The 18,739-nt window shown below is 34.6% G+C and overlaps 1 protein-coding gene across 5 annotated transcripts in view; it reads left to right on the top strand.

The window, feature by feature from the left end:
• The window catches only part of SCLT1 (sodium channel and clathrin linker 1), a 180,767-nt gene that overhangs the window by 388 nt on the left and 161,640 nt on the right, over window positions 1-18,739 (top strand). For all 5 annotated transcript variants that reach the window (XR_014311298.1, XM_082729127.1, XM_082729128.1 and 2 more), the window contains exon 2: window positions 10,750-10,817. Coding sequence is in view for 4 of the 5 variants with exons in the window: in XM_082729127.1 (XP_082585253.1) it covers window positions 10,750-10,817 (68 nt within the window). In the remaining variant the exon portion in view is untranslated. The remainder of the gene's footprint in view (window positions 1-10,749; window positions 10,818-18,739) is intronic.

The following is an 18,739-nucleotide window of genomic DNA, read 5'->3' on the forward strand; positions in this document are numbered from 1 at the left end:
TTGCAAAAAGCTTGGTAGTATGTGTGGGGATGTGTATATACTTAAGCAGAACCGTTTGGTAAATCCTTGGAGGATTCCTTAAGCTTACATGGGACTCTCCTAGACACTAAACATGGTTGTTTTGCTCCTCGCATGCTCTGGAGATATTAGAGTGCTAACGGCCAGGAATAGTTTCCAAGTCTGCCATTAGAACCCGGAGGCACAGTTCTGGCCATTTGTAAAGAGATGTTTATTGAACTCCTCCTGTTTTTAGTTGTGTGCCAGGCTCTATACAGGCAGAGCTGTTTCAAAGACGAGGAGGGCAGTTCTACCCTCCAGGAATTTAATTTGGGGAAGGAAATACCTAAATTCCATACAGTGAAGTGGCAGCAAGTGCTAACGCTTTTGCCTCCGTTTCCTCATAGGTGTTGGAATGATTAAATGAGTATTAAAATTTGTAAAAGGTTTGTAATACCTGACAGGAAACAAATGTGCTCAGCAAGTATTAACTATTACAGGATTATTATTAACTGTGGCCAAAGGAAGGTGCCATTTGTCCTGAAACTTGAATAATACGAATTTACTAGATAAAGAACTGTGTCGATATCCCAAAGAGAATAGTATATTCAGCGTTGAGGGGATTACGAATGTGTTTGTTAAAGACTTGCGAGAACGTTGGCTTGCATGGAATGTGGTTTATACAGGCAAATACCAGGTGGAGCTGAAAGGGATGAATGGGACTGGATAGTGAAGGGCCTTCTCGGCTGTATGTGGAGTTTGGACCATTGTACAGGTTATCGGAACCACTGAAAGGAATTCGCTTGAGAGTAGCGTGATCAAATTGTGATTTGAAAAGCCTGGTATGGTTGTTACGGGGAATATGCATTATAGCAGAGCTGTTAGGTGACTTAACATACTGGTAAGAATTGAACTAAGGTAGTACGGTGAGATTGGAGATTAGGGAATTTGAGAGAATAAGGTAGAGGGCAACTGAGGTTTTTGCTTTAAACAACAGGGAAGGTGGGGAAAAAGTGCTCAGTACCATTTTGGAAGCTTTAGAAACCAGTGGTTAAGAACTCAGCTTCTCAATTCATTCTGTCTGGGTTCGTATTCTGGCTTTATCTCTTTTCAGGTTTTTGACCTTTCGCAAGTTACTTAGCTCCTCTGTGCCTCAGTTTTCTCGTTTGTAAAATGGAAAGAATAGCACAATAAGGGTTGTAAGGATTAAATGAGATGACATAAATAAAGCATGATTTCTAGTACATATTAAGTACACTATATATGTTATTTAAAATTATTGTTGCACTATAATGATACTGTAACATTAGCATTATTTCTCAAGTTTGAAGTGGGAATATCTGCCACCCTGTAAGGAAGACTGGCTGGCCACCATCTTGCATGGTGGGAGACAACAGTTTGGTGATGAGTTTGGTTGGGGTGGGGAGGGTTCCTGAGTCACTCAAACTATGAGTTTTGGAGGAATGAGCCAGCCATTTTTTCCTTTTAACTGAACCCAGTGTGCCAGTTACAGCTGAGTGGGTTACCCTAGTAGGCAAAACACCTTGACACCAGCTGCGGTGAATAAGGATGGCTTGACGTTCTCCCACCTATTTTAACCTTCTCTATACTGACTTCTTGATCTTGATTGCCTCTCTTCATTTGTTCCATTTGGATTAGGTGTTTCTCAACTGGCAACCCCTGTGATAAAGCATTAGCTTTACAAGTAACTACAGGCAATTCCAAACCTGACCATTCTTCTAGTAAACTCCTAACACATTTTCAGGACACCGTTCTCCCACCTCCATCTGAGAAGGGAAATCTGATAGTCCTTAGAGACCTGTCAAAGAAATACTTATTTATCAAGTTAAGGAATGAAAAAGTCATTCTTGTAGCGGGGATTTGGGAAGTTTAGATGAACTTATTTTTTCTTTTCATTCTCCATGAAGTGTTCTTCACAGAGCAAAATTTTTAATTTTTTTTTTTAAAGATTGTATTTATTTATTTGACAGAGACCGCATGAGAGGGGAGGGAAGAAGGTCAGAAGGAGAAGCAGACTCCTTGCTGAGCAGGGAGCCCAATGCGGGACTCGATCCCGCTGAAGGCAGTTTCTTAACCAACTGAGCCACCCAGGCGCCCAAAAGTTTTTAATTTTTATGAAGTTCTCAAATTGTTCTTTTATGGATGTCATATCTAAGAAACCTTTGCTTAATCAACGGCTGCAAAGATTTTCTATGTTTTATTCTAAGAAATACCGTAATTTGGGGTTTTACATTTAGATTTATGATCCACTTGATTTAGATTTTTCTATAAGGTGCAAGATAAGGGTCAAAGCTCACTTTTTTGCATATGAATGCAATTGAACATATTATCCTTTCTCCCATCAATTACCATTGCACCTTTGCAAAAACCATTTGTCCTTGGGACCCTTGGGTGGCTCAGTCCATTAAGTGTCTGCCTTCAGCTCACGTCATGATCTCAGGGTGTTGGGATCAAGCCCCTCATTGGGCTCCCCACTTAGCAGGGAGCCTACCCCTGCTTGTGCTTGCATGCTCGCTCGCGCTCTCTCTCTCTCTCTGTCAAATAAATAAATAAAATATTTAAATAAGATCATTTGGCCTTATTTGTGTTCATCCATTTCTGGACTCTATTCTGTTCCATTGATTTGTTTATCTGTTTGAGCACCAGTATTCCAGTGTTTTCATTATTGCAGCTTTGTAGTAAGTCATAGAATCAGATGATGTTAGCCTTTTAAATGTGTTCTTTTTCAGTTATTTTGACTGTCCTATGTGCTTTGCATTTCTATATGAATTTTAGAATCAGCTTGTCAACTTCTTCAACTAGATGCTGAGATTTTGAGAGGCATTGCTTTGAATCTGTTGATCAATATGTGTAGAATTAATATCAAATGATATTGAGTCCTCTTATCAATAAAAGGTATATTCTCTCCATTGATGTATCTATTCTTTTATTTCTCTCAGCAGTATTTTGTAGTTTTTCATATATAGGATTTGCACATCTTTTATCATATTGATCCCTATGTATTCTGTTTTTGACACTGTTGTAAATAGTATTATTCTTTTACTTTGGCATCTGATTTATCATTGCTAATATATAGAACTATGTCTCTTTTTTTGGTATATTATACCCTGCAACCTTTTTAAACTCACTTATTCTAATAGGTTGTTTTTAGAGCTCATTAAATTTTCTGCATAGACAATCTTTTCATCTCTTAACAGTTTTAGTCCCTTCTTTCCAATTTAGATGTCTTTCATTTCATTTTTTGGCTTATTGTACTGGCTAGAACTTCCAGTACAGTGTTGAACATGAGTGGTTGGAGTGGACATCCTTGTCTTTTTCCAAATCTTAGGGTTCAAACATCTATCTTTCAAAATTAAGTATGATACTAACTGTAGATTTTTTTTATAGGTGTTTTTAAAAGGTTGAGAATATCCCTTTCTATGCCTAGTTTTCTGAGAGTTTATCAGAATGGATGCTGATTTTTTTTCAAATGCTTTTTTTGCATTTATTGAGAGGATCATATTTTTTTTTCCATTTTTAGTTTGTTAATAAGGTGTCTTACATTGATTAATTTTATTTTTTTAAGCCTGCCTTACCTCTCTTTTTGGGATAAACTTCTCTTATTCATGTATTATCCTTTTTATATATTGTTAGATTTGATTTTTTAAAAGTTTATTTAAAATTTTCATTTTCTCTGTTCATAAGCCCTTTTTTCCCCTTCTAATCTCTTTGCCTGGTTTTGGCATTAAGCAATGCTTGCCTTGTAGATTTTGTTGAAAAATATTTTGTTTTCTTCAATTTTCTGGGAAAGTTTATGTAGAATTGACATTATTTCTTCCTTAAATGTTTGGTAGAATTTACCAGTAGTCAGTTGGACTTGGAGTTTTCTTTGTGGGAAGATTTTAAACTAGAAATTTAATTTCTTTAATAAATAAAAAGCTAGTCAGTAGTCTGTTATGTACTGTTGTTTTTGTTTTTTGGGGGTTTTATTATTGTTCTTGTGTACTGTTATAAACAGAGACCCACCACAGATTTCATATATCCAGAGTTCTCTAACTTTCTCTTTCATACTTTGTCTTGCCAATTCTTGTTCACTTGGTCTCCACTTCCTTAACTCAGAGAAGCTTCTGATCTCTGAGGCCTGCATTTTCCCTCTTTGTGCCATGGCCTAGACTCTCCAGTCATTAAGGTGGAGCAATCATAGCGTTTACCTCATTTGTTTTGCATCTCTCATTAGCGCTGTCTATTGTCTAGTATCTTGCAAACCATTATTTCATTTATTTGCTTTTGGTTGTATTGAAAGGGAAGGTGGTCCTTGTTACTTCTTGTTGGACATAAGCAGAAATCTATTCAAGTTACCCTGCTTTTGAAATCTTAAACACAAGTTTCTTGCTCCCACTGTAACTATTCTTTGGCTTCATCAGACTTCTATTCTGATTGGGTTATGGACATTGGGGAAGGTATGTGCTATGGTGAGTGCTGTGAAATGCGTGAGCCTGATGATTCACAGACCTGTACTCCTAGGGCATATAATACATTATATGTTAATAAAAATAATTTTAAAAAATTCATCAAGATCAAAAGCTTTTGCACAGCAAAGGAAACAGTCAACAAAACAAAGAGGCAACCCACGGAATGGGAGAAGATATTTGCAAATGACAGTACAGACAAAAGGTTTATATCCAGGATCTATAAAGAACTCCTGAAACTCAACACACACAAAACAGACAATCCTATAAAAAAAAAATGGGCAGAAGATATGAACAGACACTTCTCCAATGAAGACATACAAATGGCTATCAGACACATGAAAAAATGTTCATCATCACTAGCCATCAGGGAGATTCAAGTTAAAACCACATTGAGGTAACACCTTATACCAGTTAGAATGGCCAAAATTAGCAAGACAGGAAACAACATGTGTTGGAGACAATGTGGAGAAAGGGGAACCCTCTTACACTATTGGTGGGAATGCAAGCTGTTGCAGCCACTTTGGAAAACTGTGGAGATTCTTCAAGAAATTAAAAATAGAGCTTCCCTATGACCCTGCAATTGCACTACTGAGTATTTACCCCAAAGATACAGATGCAGTTAAAAGAAGGGCCATCTGTACCCCAATGTTTATAGCAGCAATGGCCACGGTCGCCAAACTGTGGAAAGAACCAAGATGCCCTTCAACAGACGAATGGATAAGGAAGATGTGGTCCATATACACTATGGAGTATTCTGCCTCCATCAGAAAGGATGAATACCCAACTTTTGTAGCAACATGGACGGGACTGGAAGAGATTATGCTGAGTGAAATAAGTCAAGCAGAGAGAGTCCATTATCATATGGTTTTACTTATTTGTGGAGCATAACAAATACCATGGAGGACATGGGGAAATGGAGAGGAGAAGGGAGTTGAGGGAAATTAGAAGGGGAGGTGAACCATGAGAGACTATGGACTCTGAGAAACAACCTGAGGGTTTTGAAGGGGCGGGGGGTGGGAGGTTGGGGGAACCAGGTGGTGGGTATTGGAGAGGGCGCGGATTGCATGGAGCACTGGGTGTGGTGCAAAAACAATACTGTTACGCTGAAAAAAAAAAGACTTATATTCTTTGAACTCTTCATTTTCCTCTTTTTCCTTAATTCTTTACCAGCTTATATTCACTACTTTCTCTGTTTTAAAAGATTTATTTATTTATTGGGGGGTTGGGGGAGAGAGTGTGTGCACAATTTGGGGGGAGGGGCAGAGGGAGAGATTCTCAAGAAGATAACCCCACTGAGCACGGAGCCTGACATGGGGCTCTGTTGGACAACCTGAGGTCATGACCTGAGTCGAAACCAACTCAACCAACTGAACCACCCAGGCACCCCTGTTTTTACTACTTTCTTTACTGTAACCATTGCCCATTAGTTCATCTGCTCTTTTGCCAGTAATCTTTTTTTTTTTTTTTTAAGATTTTATTTATTTATTTGAGAGAGAGTGAAAGTGAAAGAGATTACAGAGAGGATCCACTGAGCAGAGAGCCCGATGTAGGGCTCGGTCCCGGGACCCTGGGATCATGAACTGAGCTGAAGACAGTCGTTTAACTGACTGAGCCACCAAGGTGCCCTCTTTTGTCAGTAATCTTGATATGATTATATTGCTTTTTTTTTTTATGTAACTCACACTCAGTAATACTTCATCCCTTGATCAGTTGTTTAATTTTTCTTAATAGTTTTCACACCCAACTGTTCAATAGCCTTAGATTAAAAAACTCAATGCTTTGGGTAAGTACCATCACAAGCTCACTAAAGACTGACTGAGCTGAGATTTGAACTGAGACTGTCTGGTTCCAGTGTCTGTATTCTTAACTTCTATCCAACAAAGATACTTGTAAGAAAAAAAAAAATTATAGGCTTGTTTCACTTATGTACATACAAACTAAAAATCCTTCATAAAAGGGGCACCTGGGTGGCTCAGTGGGTTAAGCCTCTGCCTTTGGCTCAGGTCATGATCCCAGGGTCCTGGGATCGAGTGCTGGGATCAAGTCCCCCAGCAGGCTCTCTGCTCAGTGGGGAGCCTGCTTCCCCCTCTCTCTGCCTACCTCTCTGCCTAATTGTGATTTCTTCCTGTCAAATAAATAAATAAAATCTTTAAAAAAGTTATTGAATACAATAAAGACCTAGGTTAATGGAGAAATCATTAACATATCAAATTTGTGGATTAGAACACAATATATTAAGTATGTCAGTTCTTGATTAATTGTTAGACTTATGCATTCTCAAACTTAGTTTTGACAACATGATTCTAAAATCTAGTCGAAGAGGGTGCCTGTGTGGTTCAGTTAGTTGGGCACTCAACTCATGCTTTCAGCTTAGGTCATGATCTCAGGATTGTGAGATCAAGCCTCACATCGGGCTTTGTACTGGGTGTGAAGCCTGCATAAGATTCTTTCCCTCGGGCGCCTGGGTGGCTCAGTGGGTTAAGCCGCTGCCTTCAGCTCAGGTCATGATCTCCGGGTCCTGGGATCGAGTCCCGCATCGGGCTCTCTGCTCAGCAGGGAGCCTGCTTCCTCCTCTCTCTCTCTGCCTGCCTCTCCATCTACTTGTGATCTCTCTCTGTCAAATAAATAAATAAAATCTTTAAAAAATCTTTCCCTCTACCTGTTCTCCTTACCCCCACTAGCTTTCTCTCACTCTCTCAAAAATAAATAAAAATCTAGTGGAAGAGCTAAGAGAGTTTTAAAGAATATCAAGGTGGGAAATTTTATAGGCTGGTAATTAAGACTTAAAAATTTGATTATTAAATCAATATTAGATTTTCATATTGGTATATACATAGATAAGTGGAATAAATTAACACAGAAAAGACATATACGTGAAACTTGTTATCTGAAAGAACAGCAATACAAATCAGTGGGGAAAAGGTATTTAGCAAATGGTGCTGGGATAATTGGCTATCCAAATAGGAAGGAAGAAATAATAAAGATACCTTTCCACATATATAGAAATATTATCTGCAGGTTGATTGAGAAATAAATTATATTCAGACATTAAGAAAAAATTTAAGAAGGTGTCTTTATGATCTCAGGACAAGGAAAGATTTAGATTTAAATATTTTGGATGAATGAATGAAAGAAATAGGAGACTTAAGTTAGAGTAAAATTTTCTCCTTATTAAAGGCAACCTCTGAGGATTGAATGTGTTTCCTTCAGTAATCCACAATTGACTTTTTTTTTTTTTTTTAGATTTTATTTATGTATTTGAAAGAAGGAGCATGAGTGGGAAAAGAATATTTTTAGGAATTATGTATATGCGTAATTTTAAAGTTGCACTAATTTACGTTCTCACCAGCAGTTGAGAGTTTTCATTATTCTACATTGTCACCAACATTTTCTATAATTTTAGCTCTTTATTGTAATTTTAATTTGTATTTTCCTAATGTCTAATGAAGCAGCTTTTCTGTGTTTATTTGCTCCCTGGGTAATCGTCATGTAAGGTGCCCATTCATGTCTACTTACCACAATCTATAGTCTTGTCTGCCTTTTAATTGTTAGTTTTTTGTATATTCTAGATACAAGCCCTTTTCTGTTACATGTGTTGGAATACATTCTCCATGTTTGTGTCTTGTTAAGTCTCTTTGTTGAACAGAAGTTCTTAATTTTAATGTGGTTCAGTTTATCATGGTTTTTTTCACTGTGGTTAGTGCTTTTTGTGTTCTGATTAAAAAAATCTTTCCCTACCCTAAGATATATAAAAATATTCTATACTTGTCTAGAATTTGTGTTAGCATTCACAATTAGATCTTCCTTTCACCTAGAATTTATTTTTATGGACAGTGTTTTATTTTTTATGAGGATATCCAGTTGACCCAGAACCAATTTTAAAAAGATTCTTTTTTTTTTTTTTTTTCCTTTTTTAAATTAACATACATTATTTGTTTCAGGGGTACAGGTCTGTGATTCATCAGTTTTGCACAATTCACAGCACTCACCACAGCATATACCCTTCCCAATGTCCATCACCCAATGCACCATTCCTTCCACCCACCTCCACTCCAGCAACCCTCAGTTTGGTGTCCTGAGATAGAGTCTCTTATGGTTTGTCTCCCTCTCTTTTGTCTTGTTTCGTTTTTTGCTCTCTTCCCCTAAGATCCTCTGCCTTGTTTCTCTATTTCCACATACCAGTCAATCAGAGAAAGACAATTATCATATGATCTTACTGATACATGGAATATAAAGATTATTCTTTACTTCACTGCTTTGCAGTGCCCCTTCAATTATAATTCATTTGTTTTAAGTGAATAATTCAGGTGTTCTAAGTGAATGTGAATTTATCTTTATATTCTTTGTTCTCTTCCATTGGTTAAATTTGTTCATTTTTATATAGCTATCACACTTTCTAAATGACTGTAACTTTGTGATAAACCTTGGTATCTGGTAAAGCAAGCCCTCCACCATTCTACTTTTGCAAGAATGCCTTAGCTTTTCTTGTTATGTTTCCACCTATATTTTAGAATCACCTTTAAATTTTTGCAGTATCATCTTTTGGAATGTTAACTGAGATTGCATTTAGGCTATTTGTAGATCACCTTGGGGAGAACTTCTGTCTTCACAATACTAACTCCTGTAAACCATGAGTATCTCTGTCCACTTAATTAGTCTTTAATTTTTCTCCTTATTGTTTCATAGTTTTCTGCACACAGTATTATACATCTTTTGTTTAAATCTTTTAGATTTATTCATAGACATTGGTTTTTTTAGTATGGTATTGTAAATGACATCTTTTATTTTAACTTTGTTGCAAATATATAGTAATATAATTAAATTTTGTATATTGACCTTGTCTCCAACAACCATGCTGAAGGTAATTATTCTAAGAATTTATCTTTGTGTTCTCTGGGATTTAATTATACCTATACACGATTAACTATGGATAATGGGTAATTTTTTTTTCTTTTCAGTCTTTATACCTTTTATTTCTTACTTGCCTTATTGCATAAACTTAGAACTCCACTAGAGTGTGAATAAATGTCAAGAAAATTCCTTGTTCCCAATTTGTATTTCCCAATTTCCGGGGAAACTTTTCAACGTTCTCGTCCTTAATATGATGTCTGGTGTGCATTTCTGTAGAAATCAGTTGTTATATCAAGGAAATTAACTTCTGTTCTTACATTCCTGAGGCTTTATCATGAATATATCTTAATTATCATCAGATGCTTTTACTGTAACTTGTGAGATGATTGTATTTGTTGATCTTTTTTTGTATGTTTATTTTGAATTTCTTTGGGGGTGAACTTTATTATTTCCTTCACTTGATCTTTGGGTTTAATTTGCTTTTCTTCTCACCTTTTGGGATGGACCTATATTTCATTGACTATAAACCTTCTTTTCTAATATAAGCAATTAAAGCTATAGACTTTTTTTTAGCAACTTCTCAGGTATTACATTTTCACTATCAATCAATTCAAAATACATCCAAATTTGTTTTGTAATTTCTCCTGTGACCCATGGGTTATTAAAAAGTAATTTTTGAACTTCAAAATGTATTAAAATTTTCCCTTTTGGGTTTTTTATTCTAGCTTAATTGCGCTACTGTAAGTAACATGCCCTCTTTGGCTCTCAGTCCTTTTGAAAGTTGAGGTTTACTCTATTGCTAGCAAATTATCAATGTTAAACAATCCATGTGATCTTGAAATAATTTTTCTACATTCACCGTGTTCTGTGTTTTCTTGATGTGAATAGAAATATTAAGTACCTTGTGCTTACTGAGAGCACTTGACTTTATTCCAGTCCTTCATTTTTATTATCTCTTACTCCTGTATAATTCAGAATCTTTGTCCTGCTGTTTCTCTTCTGTGTGGAGGTTTGTTCTGGAACAGAATTTTAGCCAATTTTCACTATTGGGAAAATATGACTATAGCTTATCTTTTCAGTTCTTTTCACTTCTAGTAGCAGGAATTTGGGGGCGGGGGAATGGAGTACTTTTTTACTTCTGCTAGCCTGAAGAGTAAACCAGGAAGAATTGAGAATTAAAATGTAAGAAATCAGAACAATTAGTTCTTCGCAGCTATTCTTTTCCCACTAGCAGTAGGTAGTTGACCTATGTGTATAGAAGGGCCCTTAAATTCAAAAAACATGTGTTGAAATTGTTGATTCATTTTGAGAAGCAGTGAAGACTAGCAGTTTTGCACTGGATATGTCAGATAATAACTATCTTGTTTGTAGTTTTAAAATATTGAGTATTAGCCAGTGAACTACCTTTTTTTTCCCCCCTTTGTTTCAGATCACCGACTAAATGAAGTTCTTAGACAATATCAAATGGAAAAATTTTCCAAATGTTCATCGGTGCAGGTATGTAAATTAGTTAAGGTCTAAAAAACAAGGTTCAGATTTGGTTGTAAATATGTTTATGTAAATATTCTACTTAGGATTATTCTCATGTGAAGTTGCCTATAGCACTTTGAAATTTACTTACAACTGGGATTTGAATAGGGAAACGTTTGTTTTTGCTTAATAAAAGTAGTTCTTTGGCCATAGAAATTGCCTTTTTTTCTGAATTGGAGGTTAGGTATTATGTATGATGTTAAAATATCTGAGTTCTAAAATGCGAATTCATTGACGTTTTGAAATGAAATCTTTTCTTAGGATATATTTCATAGTAAGCTTTAACTTGCAATTCTCATAAATTATGGCAAGCAAAAACTAAATCAAAACAGTAAACAATATACAGCACTGTTTTTAATACTTCTTTCCTTGGGTACATGTTCTTATTTAAATATTCTGTTAAAAATTTTTTGAACAATGAGATATGTTTATTGGTGGACTCTGAGTTACACAATATTAAAAGAAAAACAGTAGCTCCTATATTAGTGATAGCAGCCTACTGAATTAATAAGGATGTATTTTGATCTTGACATCAATGAATCTTGTAACCAAAACATTGTTTGGGGGCGCCTGGGTCGTTCGTTGGTTAAGTGTCCAACTTTTGATTTTGGCTCAGGTCACGATTTCAGTGTTGTGAGATAGAGCCCTCCATTGCTCGGTCCTGAGCCTGGAGCCTGCTTGGGATTCTCTCTCTTCCTCTCCCTCTACTCTACCACTACTACTCCCACCCCACTCATGTGCCCTCTCTCTTAAAAATAGAATTGTTTTTAAGGTATTAAGAAAGAAGTTGTTTAAAAAGTAATAGTTTGAGGGAAATTGGAAGGGGAGGTGAACCATGAGAGACTATGGACTCTGAGAAACAACCTGAGGGTTTTGAAGGGGTGGGGGGTGGGAGGTTGGGGGAACCAGGTGGTGGGTATTGGAGAGGGCACGGATTGCATGGAGCATTGGGTGTGGTGCAAAAACAATGAATACTGTTACACTGAAAAGAAATTAAAAAATTTTTAAAAAAAGTAATAGTTTATCTTGTTGACTTGACTATACTTACACTTTCTTTCTTTAGTGTATTGTCAACATTTAGCCTGCTGTTCTATTTTTATTTACAAAGTCCAGACTGGGTCCAGAGGGTCTTAAATTTATCCATCCACTATGTTAATCATGTTACTGTTTTTCTTATGTTATTTTGTTAGTTATGCTTAACTAAGAACTGTTATCATTTAGATGATAGAGAATTATAATACAGCAGCCTCTAAATTTTGTTCAGATTCTTAGGTTCTTTTTCTTCTGCTTAATGTCTTATAGAATATGTCTAAAAGGAGGATTCAAACAAAAGAGTGATTTTAAAGCCTGAGAAGATTTCTTGGCACAGTTTTATATCATACCTACTGTACATGGCTGACTTATGAAAGATGGTTTTACCAGATAAAGCAGTGATTGTATGTAGACCTTTAGATGCACTTGCCTTGTAAATTGTGATTAATTAATTAAAGCCTCAAGGTAACATACCAAGTAAGGTCAAGTCTTCTCTAATAGTGTACACTCCTGTGCAATTACAGCTCCTTGAATTCTCTAAAGGTACATATTCTTCTTTTACAGATGCTATTATAGTCATACAATCAAACCTTGATTCCTAGCTTTTATTTTTGGTAGTAATATATTGTTACTGCGTTAGAGTCTTCTGAAGTTTGCTGTCTCTTCAGAACACATTGCTGTCTCAAAATACCAATCCCCTTGCATCTTGCCTACCACTGCATATTTTGCAGTAATGAGAAAGGAGGTGATATGAGAATATGAGAAAGAGATTAATCTGCTTTCTAGCATTATAGTCCATATCCTTGGCCATATATAGTGCATTCTTCAGTTCTTCACCCCAGAAATGTTATACTAGTTTCTGAAAAAATACTGTAAAAAGTGAAAAAATTTGAAAAAAAAAAAAAGAAAGAAAAGAAAATAATGAAAAAAATTGAAAAACTGTCAAGATAAATTTTTTAATTTGTGTTTTTTTTCTTTTTATAGTATTTTTACTTTTTTGTGTGTGTTTGTAGACTTAGAAGTAGGAGGAAACCATTATTAAAGGTTATGTGAAACCCAGGAACACTGGCTGAGATCTCTTCTCACTAACTTTAATGATTGCTGCTAGCAACAGAAACCCTTCATAAATTTTATTTGGCCTTTTTGTTTAGCTGTGTTTCCCAGGTGTCAATTCTTATTAATAGATGCTCAATAAATATTTGTGGAATGAATGAAGCAATTATATCCTTCCTTTACTTTATTCCTGCTTACTAATTTCCCAACATCATTTGAGCTCTATATGCCATGTACAATGAGAGTTGAGATGAAAAAGTTATGATCAGCTTGTGAAATACAACAGTTCATGCTTTTTAGTCTATTTTTCAGGATAAAATCACAATGAAATTCCCTTCTTTCTCACACTGGGCAAATGGCCAGGACTTGTGTTAAATGAACATACTTTATGAAACTTTTCTAATATTAGAAAAATAAAGCTGCCAGAATTTGATATTTTTTTCTTATATTTTAAGTTGGAGTTTCAAACTTGATTTTCTGTAGAAACTGTGCTATAAGTGATAGTTAAAATTCATTTGTGCTATCACTATATAATAATCATTTATGCTTCCCATGGATCAAAGGAAGTTTTATGAATTGCCTTAGGGTTTTTTTGTGTAGTGTTTCTTAGGGAAATACATGATATATTTAGAATAATGATACATAAATTATATGGATTTAAACTGAAAGTTAGATTTTCCAGTGTGTGCAATAGCTTGTATATTTAATATATTTGGTTCATTATACTTTAATAAGTCACTCCTCTTTTCCTTATTTATTTTAAAGCTTTATTCATTTAATTTTAGAGAGACAGGGTGCATGCATGCACTGGGTGAGGGGCAGAGGAAGAGGGAGAGAGAGTCTTAAGTAGACTTTGTGCTGAGTCGGAGCCCAATGCAGGACTTGATCTCACAACGTGAGGTCATGACCTGAGCCAATATCAAAAGCTGGAAGCTTAATCTACTATAACATCCAAGCACCCCCGTTCATCTTTAAAAATAGAAAACCTCTTATAATTGTATGTGACCTTCCAAAGATGGTTTAAATAACAACTAGTTTCTTGAATGATCCCTTCAGGGTTGTTGTGAAAGTTAGTTGTCTTCCTTTGGTTATTTTGTGTTTTATGTGTAAATAAAAAGTATGTCAAGTGGCACTGCTCTCTGAGAGCATGAGATCCAGCACCATGTCAGGCTCCGTACTGAGCACTGAGCTTGCTTAAGATTCTCTCTCCCTCTCTCTTTGTCCCTTCCCTGTCACATGCATGCACAAGTGTGCTCTCTCTCTCTCTCAAAAAAAAAAAAAAAAAAAAAAGAATGATTTAGCACTTTAAAGAGAGTCTTAAGTGTAAGAGTTTAGCAATTTCTGTACATTGACCTTCATTGATAAATGATGAAAATCCATCTCCCCGTATATAAATGATTTGCTGCAACACTCAAAAATGTGCAACAACACTTTCACAAAATGCTAATCAGCCTATATTTTCTTCCAAAGGATGGCAGATAGGATGTGATTAATATATTTCATAGCCAGTGATATAAAGTAAGGGGCACAAAATTAAACATTCAGAATTATGATTAGAATACTTAGTGTGTGTTTTCCTCAGAGGAAGTATCTGGAATATCCTCAGAGAAAGTATCCAGAAATTTTGTCTACCCAATTATAATCCAATATTATTGACATTCTTCTGTGATACACTCTCATCATCATCTCAGGAAGTCCTTTTGGGATCAAAATAATAGAAATTAATTGTAGAGTATCTGTTATTCAAGATATATAAAATGCTTTGTATGTTTATTTAGTATAGTTTGTTTAAATTTTGTTTTAGAAAATATAAAAAGGATATTTAGAAATGCTTTTTTTGTGATCATAGCTTATTGGATAGGATTGTTAGTCTTGTTCACCTGAAACTAATATGACATATGTCAATTATATTTCAATTGAACTATATAAATATAAATATATGTAAATATATATATATATATGTATATATATATATATATTTGGCTTTTATAAAAAGATTTTATATTTTTAAGTGTTTCTACACCCAACATAGGGCATGAAACCCACAACCCCGAGATCAAGAGTCACTCCACTGAGTGAGCCAGCCCCATACCTCTATATAAGTGCTTTTATAGTCATTGTCAATCTTATTCTCCCAACTTGATTTTTTCCGCTAGATCTTGAATTATTAAGTCATGCAGTCTTTTATTCTGGAAGTTTCACTAGTAAGTGGGGAAGGATTGCTGAAACTATATTTTTATTCTTTTAACTATTTTTCTTATATTTTGATTTAATATGTTTATCTTATAATCCTGTAATTTTTTATAATTTGGATTATTGGTCATTTACTCTTAAATTAGTATTTCCGTAACAACTATCATTAGGAAATAGTTTCAGAGCAGTGTCTTTATAGAATTCAATTAAACTAATATATATTGAGTACCTCCTCTATGTAAAGCACTAAGCCAGAAGCTTTAGTGATATAAAAAGGTATATAATAAAATTACCATTTCATAGGAACCTAAAGACTAATAAAAATATCAGTTGAGACAAATATTAAATAACTAGGTATAAGGCATATTATTCATATCTTAACCTTAAAGCCAAATGAGGGTATCAGAGAAAAAGGAGATTAAATATAGTTGGAGAGATCAGAAAAAGTTTCCTGAAGGATGTAGCATGTCTGATGGGTACTGAAAAGTAAGTAAGATTTCTAAAGAACTTCAATGAAAGCTAAAAGAAGGGGTAGTGGAGAGCATAGCAGATAGACTCACTGGCATGATGAGAAGCAAAAGGAGGTAAGAAAGTGGGAGTTGTATTTAGGGAGTAAAACATACTTCATTTTTTTATACTGTGTTTGACATATACGAGAGAAGTAATGGAAAATAACATTAGGAAGAGTAGGTTTTGTAGAGTGCCTTAAATGGTTAAGTTGAGGAGTTTGGATTTAATTTAGTAAACACTGTGCGATTCCTAAATATTGTTTAGAAGAATGATAAGGTAGAATGAAACTCAGTAAGAATAACAATTAAGAAACTTAAAATTGATGGGTGGGAGGTTAATGAGGGCTTGAATTATTATTTTGTAGAATGCCATCCATCTCCCAACTATTAGTCATAACACTGGTAGTTGTTTTGATTTTTATAAAAATTTCTAAGAAATTTGAGAAATATTTTTAAAGTTTGAATTACTTAGCTATCCCAAGAAGATTTTTAACTAACTTTTGAACAATTGAAAGTTAAAATATCACTTGTCCATTAATTAATATTTAAATAATACAATAATTATTTTTAATAGTCTAGGATTAATAAATCCAACCCCGAAATTACATAGACTACTGGATGCATTTATTCTTTAATCTATCAGAGTTCTCTCTGGAAGGTTATCCTTTTTGTATAATTCATCTTACAGTCCTAGATCCATGTCAACATGTCTGTTGAGGCTGTATATTTTGAGAAATCCTTTCCATGTTGGTTGGAGGCTCATAACATATACTTTGGTTAGCTAATAGAGTGTCCCCCATATTAAGAAAAAAGACATTTTTAAAAGTAAAGAGCAAAGATTTATTAAGAGCTTTCTATATGTCAGGAATTATACTAAACACTTTGAGTATATTGTTCCTTTATTTAAATTTTTTTCAAACATACATCGAAGTACAGAAGTTACTAAAAATGGTATCTGGTAGCTAGCTACCACCCAGTTGTGTCCATTCTTAATATTTTGCCATGTTTACTTCCACTCTTTTTTTCTTTATTCAGTCTTTTTTTTTTTTTTTTTTTAAGATTTTATTTATTTAACAGAGATCACAAGTAGGCAGAGAAGAAGAGAAGAAGACAGAGAGAGAGGAGGAAGCAGGCTCACTGCTGAGCAGAGAGCCTGGCTCACGGGCTCAATCCCAGGACCCTGGGATCCTGACCTAAACTGAAGGCAGAGGCTTTAGCCCACTGAGACACCCAGGCGCCCAGTCTTTTTTTTTTTCTTTGTTAAAGAAATAAGACACTGCAGAAACAATTCAGTGTCTGTACCTCTTGTGCATTTCCTTCTATCCCTTTCCAGTGGTAATCACCATTCTAAATTTAGTGTTTTCCAATGGTATATATGCTCCCAGTACTTTTACTATGTATGTTCATATCTGCAGTAATTTTATTGTATCGTTTGGCAAGTTTAAAATCTTTTATAAGTGATATCATACTATATGTATCTGACTGCAAAACTTCCTTTTTTTGCTTAAAATTATTTTTAAGAATTTGATACATATATCACAAGTTCATGCATTATATAACGTTTCTCCATTACATTCCATTGTATTATTAGACCACAAGCTATCCATTCTCCTATTAAAGGACATTTAGATTTTGTCCAATTCTTATATTTTGCAATAATCCTTAAGCACATTGTTAAACATGTCTCCATATACACATTGTACTTAGAGGTTTTTTAGGATGTATACCTAGATTGGACTTTTTTCATCTTCAGGTTTACTAGAAATTGTCCGAGGTGGTTGTACTCGTTTTCATTCCCATTCATGGTATATGAGAGTGCTCCTTGTAAAACATCTTTCTGAGTCATTGGTTGCATTGTCAGACATTTTGTTTTGGTCGGTGTGGTTGGTGTAAAATGACATCTCACTATTGTTTTATTTGTATTTCCCTAATTATTAATGACGTTGTGCTTGCTTTTATTTGTCTGATCTCAGATTTCCTCTTTATTTTGCTTGTTGATACTCTGTTCACTGACACATATGGAAAGTTCAATTTGTGGGTTTTCATTTATCTTGTTTATATGCTTTATAGTGGAAAAATTTAAACATTTAATATAGTCAAATGTGTCAGTGTTTTACTCTTGTGTCTTAAGTCCTTTACTTGCATAAGTACATAGTTAAGTCTTTAATTAATCAGGAATTTATTATTGTGTATTATGTAGGAAGGATGTCTGGTATACGAATAACTTCTAGAATTAGCCTATTTGCTTTTGGGTTATGCCCATAGTGATACATATAAATCTTGTTAATTCCTTGAACTACTTATGGGATCCTATTGTATTACTTTCCTTTAGCCTATTGTTGGACATTTTATCTGTCATTACAGTAAAAGCTGCACTGAACATCCTGTATATGTCCTTGTGTTTGAGTATTTATTCATACTTTATACTAGATAATGAGTTTTTGGTCATGTTAAAAATGTTGCTGGCCTTTTAACTTTGCTTATGGTACTTTCAGCTGCATAGAAGCTTTAAATTTGGGTGTTGTAAGAAATCTCAGTCTCTCTATTTATAGATTTTACACCGGGTGTCTTCCCGCTAGAAATGTATTTTGAGTGGAAGTATTGGGCTTTGGTTGATATATTAGTGAACAAAACAAACAAAAGCCTCTGCATTTTTTGGAACTTAAGAAAGCTTTCTCTATCCCGAGGTCAAAAATGCATTTTTTTTCAATAACTGTTAAATATTTTTTAAACATTTGGATCTTTTTCTGTAATTTATTTTTCCATATAGTACATGCTGGAATCTAATTTTATTTTGTTACCTAACACTGTTACTTAAAAGCAGTATTTTGTCTATTCATTTATAATTTCACTTCTTTTAGATGTCATGTTTCTATAAATTTGTTATCTATTTCTGGATTTCCTATGCTCTTCTGTTTGTTACTGTGTCTGTACCACAGTGTTTTTTTAAATTATTTTTATTAATATATAATGTATTATTTGCCCCAGGGGTACAGGTTTGTGAATCTGTACCATAGTGTTTTAATCACTCTAGCATTAACACTGTTTTGATATGTAGTAGGGCAAACCCTTTACTCTTTTTTCTTTTCCATCCCTCTCCCC

Source organism: Mustela nivalis, assembly GCF_964662115.1.
Source record: "Mustela nivalis genome assembly, chromosome: 4".
In the NCBI taxonomy this organism is placed as follows: Eukaryota; Metazoa; Chordata; class Mammalia; order Carnivora; family Mustelidae; genus Mustela; species Mustela nivalis.